A 7,641-nucleotide genomic window follows, 5' to 3' on the forward strand; every position below is an offset into this window, starting at 1 on the left:
GTTGTGAAAATTCGAAATATTTGGAATTATTCAAATTTCGAGGCTGAAAACGTACATCGGTTTTGTATTTTTGAAACCGAGAGAGTTGCACGAAACTAAATTTGTACAGGTCACAGCTAATACGATGCGAAACATCGCCTTAATGTTAAAAATGTTGTCAGTGCCGTTCTTGGTTGTGAAAATTCGAAATATTTGGAATTATTCAAATTTCGAGGCTGAAAACGTACATCGGTTTTGTATTTTTGAAACCGAGAGAGTTGCACGAAACTAAATTTGTACAGGTCACAGCTAATACGATGCGAAACATCGCCTTAATGTTAAAAATGTTGTCAGTGCCGTTCTTGGTTGTGAAAATTCGAAATATTTGGAATTATTCAAATTTCGAGGCTGAAAACGTACATCGGTTTTGTATTTTTGAAACCGAGAGAGTTGCACGAAACTAAATTTGTACAGGTCACAGCTAATACGATGCGAAACATCGCCTTAATGTTAAAAATGTTGTCAGTGCCGTTCTTGGTTGTGAAAATTCGAAATATTTGGAATTATTCAAATTTCGAGGCTGAAAACGTACATCGGTTTTGTATTTTTGAAACCGAGAGAGTTGCACGAAACTAAATTTGTACAGGACATATCTAATACGGTGCGAAACATGTCTTAATATTAAAAATGTTGTCACCGCCATTCTTGGTGGCGAAAATTCGAAATATTTGGAATTATCCATATTCGTGGCTGAAAACATACATAACTGTCACCTATACAATAGGTGGGGGAATTTGAGCGATAAATTGACATTCAAATATTTAAGAAAGATTTAACAGCGTATACAAGCACTTTTAACGGATAATTTTCCACTGTGTCGATAGACGCAAGAAATAATTGGGTACAATCTTCGATTTTGTGCATAAATACGCTTTATCGATGAAGCTAACTTTTCTAGGGATGCCATAATAAATTTTCATAACAATCACATACGGATTTATGAATGTCCACATACGATGTCAGATAATTGCTGTCGACGTTAGTTCTTCTTTAGTGTGTTTTTTTCCGGTTAGGTCGACTAGAGAAGTTTATCGCAGATTTCTTGAAAAGATTTTGACAATATTGCTTGAAGAAGTACGATAGTGTTCTAATCCATTGCAGTTGCATATCCAAATTGTTGGACAGATAGAGGGGCTTCAACCTTGGCTTTCACAGTCTCCAGATTTGTCTTTCTCTCTCTCTCTCTCTCTCTCGATTTCTTTCTATGGAATCATCTTAAATAAATTGGTTTATGTGACCCCAATTGAAAGTTTGGCGGAGTTACGGTTGCGCATATTTTGAGATAATTCGACTGACTTTACGCATTTTGAACATGTGTCGCAAGATAGAAACTTGAATGATAATGAACTTGAGCATCACCATTTCTAACAGTTTTGAAATATATTTGGTATTTTTCGAGTTTCTAAATTTACGAATTACATTTTCGACGACTGTACTCAAAAAACTGTTCAGAATCGCAATTTTCAACTCCTTTCGAGGTGTAACTCTGATAGCAGACGATTTTGGAAATAAATTTATAAGAAGAACCCCTCTAAAACATAAGTAAAGTTTTTGCATGTTGCAGTTTTATATTAGAGCAGGACTTGACTCAATAATATTTACTTTTCTTTTTTTATTTTTGATTTTTTCTGATATGATGTGTTCGAATTCTAATTCTATAATTCGCGGAATGCAAGAAAATAATCAAATGAAAATGGTAGCGAATATTCAAGATTTTCAAGTTAAAATAGTCAATTATAAATGTTGGATGCTCCCTAATAGCAACTTTTGCAACTAATACCTTGTAGACGTGATCTTCAAACCATTTAATTACAATGTAATGATTTTAACACGACATTAAACCTCTAGCATGCATATTATTGTTTTCGAACGGTATTGAAGTTCTGAGTTAAAATTTTAGAAAATTGTTAATAAATTACTTTATATTAAGCATATAAATTAACGTACCTGTTTGTTGTATTAAAATTCTTGTTCGACTAATAGGATTTATTATACTAATAAAAAGTTTTTTAGAAGAAAGTTACACAAGTCACGAACTGAAAGATAAATTGCATACCAACTAAGTATTAAATGTTAAAATAAAATGGACTTTTTTGTTCCACTTTAAAAAATACATTAGAAATGACACTTCCAGTCACTAATTATTATGCTACTGTTTTTATGTAAATAATGACCGAATATTTGTAAAAGCTGTTAATGCAAATTAGGGAATTGTTTTCCTGTAGCGATGTTGCACAGCTTTTGACACTTTTTTTATTATAACGAGATTGGTTTTTAGTTTAAATAGATCCAGTACAAATTATGTATAACTTTAATCATTCAATCCTATCAAATTTGAGTACCCGTTAAGTCCAATAGTTTGTTTTTTCATTATTTGCCTGTTAATGCATATTTTGTCTATAATCTTTGGCATTATACTTTTATGAAAAACTATTACTCCTACTTATGCAGACGGCAAAATCATACAAGTATGGTTGATAACTGTGATTTATTAGCAACACTAGTAGACGTGCTTAGGAAAACAGATTTTACTATTGTGTGTACATTATTGAGTAAAACCGAGTGAAATCTTTTTACAGTGTAGGAAATGTAGTATTTTAGAGATAATATTAATAGTACGTGCACTGCCTAAATTATAACTGTCATATCCGAAATTTATAAGATATATGAAATTTTGACAAGAAGGAAACAATCTCTAGAAAATAAAAGCTTAACGAAAGGTCGATTAGTTAGTTATTAGTGTACATGCGAATTATAAGGTGGTGCAAGACGTAGGACCTCAAAAAAATAACGCGATGTATGTTTGCGTAGATACTTCAGTCATATAAACCAAAAAGGGGAATCAAATAATAATTCTTTAGCTAAAACAGTATTAGAATGAAATCTATAAAATTTAAAGGTACCTAATGCAATTCGTAATTTGGCTGATTTTTTGATATCTAGTTGTTGAAACATAATTTTTATTATTGCTGAAGGAAAAGCTAAGTTTCACGAGTTAAAAGTAGCAAATAAGAAACAATGCATACAAAAAATATATTTATTCAACAGATGAAACTATTATATTAGGACTAGTTTCTATGAGATATATGGCATATACATTGATGAACGAAATGACATTTCAATAACAGACTTGTACTTAGAATCACCAACCATGTCCGTATCCTCCGTAGGAACCACCATAGGAACCTCCGTACGAACTTCCATAACCACCTCCATAACCACCTCCATAACCACCTCCATAACCGCCACCTATGGACCCTAAGCCTATTCCCCCACTCAAACCAAGACCTCCTCCTAAGCCAATGCCGGCGCCTATTCCTACGCTATGGCCTACTGACACAGGGACTGGAACGGGCTTCTTGACGATCACTGGCGTTGATACAGGCACAGGTACTGGATGGTGTACAGGTACTGGATAAGGTTGTGGAACGGCCACTTTGTATGGAACAGGAACTGGAACTCTGACGGGAACTTGAACTGGTACTGGTACTGGTTTCTCTACAGGTACGGGCACAGGCCTGTCTACGCGGACTGGGTATGGCCTTGGAACGTGAACAGGATAGGGACGATCTACTGGAACTGGCACAGAGTGGGGCACAGGGACTGGAACGGCTCTTTCCACTGGATAGGGCTGAGGAACAGGAACTGGAACACCAACTCGTTTTGTGACGGTGACGTGGCGAGAGACTGTTTGGCCAAGGTTTATAGCTGCTCCGCCTACTCCAATGCCTACACCAACGCCAATTCCTCCGCCTCCAAGTGCTACTCCTCCTCCATATCCGCCTCCATAGCCTCCTCCGAATCCTCCTCCATATCCATATCCACCTCCATAACCACCGCCATAACCGCCGCCATAACCGCCGCCATAACCACCTTCTAGGCCTACACTACTGACACCGGATCCGATTCCAATTCCTGATCCAATTCCAATTCCTGATCCAATTCCAAGTCCAGATCCGATTGAAACGCCATGACCTATTGAACCGGATCCTAGACCTACGGCCCCAGCACCAATGCCGAGGGATTCACCAAAGACACCACGTTTCGTGATCTTCTTTTCCTCGGCAAAGGCGGCGGACACGCTCAATAGTACTAGGATCACCTGAAAATTAAAAATAAATTTAAAACAAAATTATTACCTAATCGATAATAATGATGGATTTCGAAAAAATTCGATCAGGTCTGTATAGTTTTTATACAATTAATACTTCATTAAAGAGCAGTTTTCTACCAACGGTCACAGGAACGACTAAAATAATATATATTTGTAAGTTTCTTACAATTTCGAATTACAAGCGACTTAGAATTGGAGGCTATAGTTTTATTTATTTTTTTCAGATTCAGAGTAAATACTCCAAACTTTTTACTTTATTTTACCTTTTTGTTCCTATTGCATTAAATGAACGTTTTTCTCTAGTATAAAATATATCATATCATATCTAGATATATTACTGTGAATACAATACTTTAACACCATGCTGACGTAACGTCAATGATTGATTCCAATAATAATAGCTATGTTTACTATTACCTAACTGTAAAATTCCTAAATCATGTATGCATATTAAAAATAATAATGGTCCTAAATTGAACCCTCGTGGAACACATTACAGGGTAAGTAATTTAATTTCATTAATTAATTAAAGAAAATAATAAAGTCAGATAAATATTTAAGAAATAACAATACATTTTGGGAAAAGCCGATTGATCAATTTAATCAAATGCCTTTGAAATCATAATAAATATCGATTTGTTTCTGACAGTATATGAATTTCCGGAAATAATGCGTTGTATACATGCCTCATATATTTCTTTCATCCTCGACGATTTTATCAGTTATACAAAATTGTTTCGACAAAAATTGTCACAGAACTGAGGTGTATGGTCGAAAACCGATGTGCTTGGTCGCCGATTTTCGCACGTACATCTGTTTTGTAACAGTTTTACTCGAAATAATTTTACTCGACTGCTAAAACCGTCAAGGTGAACGTAGTGTATCATTCTCTAAATTTGCTGTTAAATTATATTGTTATAAAACAACAATGTTACTTTTGTAAATATCTATCTTACAAAATATAAAAAAAAATAAAAATTATGAAATAAACCCTGTCCAGCACATATAAGTTTTATATGATTTTTTTTTTCATATTGGCAAAATACCCACAAATTTGTTCAAAATTACAGTTATACTGACATAATAATTATATCCTTATACTTAACTTTTCTATATTCTCTATCTTTACAAACCTATTCACCTACAGTTTGATATTTCTAGAGCTAATGCTACTATTCTCCATTTTTAAAATTTAATATTTCTCGAATTAATATGCGTTTTAATTCATCTTTATAATCGTAGATAATAAAATGAAATAGGTACATATGTTTGCTTATATATTATTAAATTATACCTATTGTGGTAATTACTTATATAAAGTTCTTGCAACGGATGAAAAATTCTGTATCACATTGTATTTCTCTCTATTTGCTTATAATTTTGTTTACATATCCTAATTTTTGTTTGTATGCTATGATATTTATATCTGTAGGATTTTAATAAATATTATTAAAAGTAAATAACATATAATAATGATTCACAAATGAGAGATACGGAAGCTAATTTTATAAAATTAGATTTTGTTCAAAAAAGTTAAAAAAATATTTATAAGTTGATTTCAAAATGCTTTAATTCTTATCTGAAATATTTATAGCTATTTGATATGTTGCATAATACTGAATAAACTATATTTATGAATATTAACTTTATCTTAAACACCGCTTATAACTAGCTGCTAATCAGAACTGGAAAATAAAATATTTCTATTTTATGACATTTTCACTTTCTTCCAATGTTGCACGAAATGACGATAACAAAATTCACTTGTTTGAATTAACAAAAAACTGAAAGGTGATAAACTTACGGTTGTCTTCATGATGCTACACAAAGAAACAGTTAGCAGAGGACTGATACGGTTTTTGGTGGACCCTACACTATTTATAATAAAAGTTGTGATAATACTGGAATTTAGAGGGGCGGATGCTCTGTCACAAAACGGGTTGCCTTTCATCCGATATGCTACCGAAAGATGGACTACTTTCTTGGTTACATAACATACGGTCACCAGAATATGAAAAGCTAAATGCGAGTTATTCCGCGAATTTCTGCGAAGGTGGAGGTTAATAATGTCTTGAGGAAATACCGACACACTTCGGTGATAGCCGCTAGGATTAAAGTATTTTGATTATTGAATTGTTCTTCGTCTTATTGTTGCAGATAAGTTGATAGGACTTAACAAGAAGTAAAATAGTAGGACTTTTATTAATACAATATAATTTTATACAAGACAAATCTTCTTTCTTTCTTATATAAATCTAAAAAGTAATTAACTCCATATCCAGTTTTTCACTAAAAATAAATTGAAATTATAAAGGTCTTAAGAAATTAAATAATTTCTGATTTATTTAAGTTAATATCTTAGTTCTAACCTAATAGTCTATTCTTTAATAACAATGTTTAAATACGACTATGTACATTATTTGGTCATTTTTAAGTTTTTCTAGTTTATATAAAAGGTACCTAATTATGCAAACGTATTACAATAGATCATTTTTTGGATTATACTGAGAAATAAAGGTTCAATAAAGGTGTAGAGATACGACTTAATTTTCTAAAAACAAGGTTTAATATTGACGCAAATATTTCAGAAGAAAATTTTGGCTAGTGATTTAATTAATTAAAAGCAAATATTTACTGAAGCTGTAGATAGTTTGGTCAACGGGTGGCAGATATACTAGGAGATACTGCTGCCGGGAACATAATAATATTAAAAGCACTGAGTATTTTGGAAGTTCATTCATGCATTTCTGAGAAGATTTCCATTTTATTGGAAAAACTTAATTTCTGAGTTATCAATAATTTAAGTTTAAAATAAGAATATAATATTGTTAAATATACTAACAATACTTACTATAAAACTATTTATTTTATCGAAAAAATATTGTTAATAAAAACTAAAAAAAAGTAATTTGTGTGAAAATTTTTCATTTTATAAGGGTTCTAAAAAAATCATTATCCTAACATTAATGTTAATTTTATATTATCACATTTTATTAAAAATCGTTTTTCTAACAAAAACACTATATGCGTTTTTTTCTGTGAAACGGGTAGTTTTAGAGTTACTGTCAATTTATTAAAAGAATTACCTCGTTTTCTGAAGAAAATAAAATGAAAAATTATTTATCTCAAATACAGGGTGTAAGAAATTTGACTGCCATTACTTCAGCATGAGATAAAGTAATCACAAATGAACAAAAAAGTTGTAGGTATATTACAAGGGCGTAAGATTAACAGTTGTCAAATACAGCCAGTATTAATATTGGGGAGTTTCATCACAACGTGACAGCAGCGCTTAACCTGCACACCACGTGCACACGCGGCATACTTGTCCTACGGAAAAAATGTAAACAGCTATTATTGTGAAACATTTACGAATACGAAGATAGTGTTGTGCTTAAATTTTAGCTCAATTTTAGTAATTATGAATCTCTTAAAACAGGAACTTAATTTTTAACCAAATTACGTATTTGAAAAATATGTAATTAAAA

General features: G+C 32.1%; 1 protein-coding gene across 1 annotated transcript in view; it reads right to left on the minus strand.

Moving 5' to 3' along the window:
* Positions 1-5,969, minus strand: part of LOC108903637 (elastin-like) — a 26,464-nt gene extending 20,495 nt beyond the window's left edge. Inside the window, exons 1-4 of the mRNA XM_023455443.1 lie at positions 5,958-5,969; positions 4,015-4,141; positions 3,364-3,972; positions 3,190-3,288 (exon numbers count right to left, since the gene is read on the minus strand). Of these exons, the coding sequence (XP_023311211.1) occupies positions 3,190-3,288; positions 3,364-3,972; positions 4,015-4,141; positions 5,958-5,969 (847 nt within the window). The remainder of the gene's footprint in view (positions 1-3,189; positions 3,289-3,363; positions 3,973-4,014; positions 4,142-5,957) is intronic.
* Positions 5,970-7,641: the final 1,672 nt, after the last annotated feature.

The sequence above is a fragment of the Anoplophora glabripennis genome, unplaced genomic scaffold (genome assembly GCF_000390285.2).
Source record: "Anoplophora glabripennis isolate ALB-LARVAE unplaced genomic scaffold, Agla_2.0 scaffold56, whole genome shotgun sequence".
In the NCBI taxonomy this organism is placed as follows: domain Eukaryota; kingdom Metazoa; phylum Arthropoda; class Insecta; order Coleoptera; family Cerambycidae; genus Anoplophora; species Anoplophora glabripennis.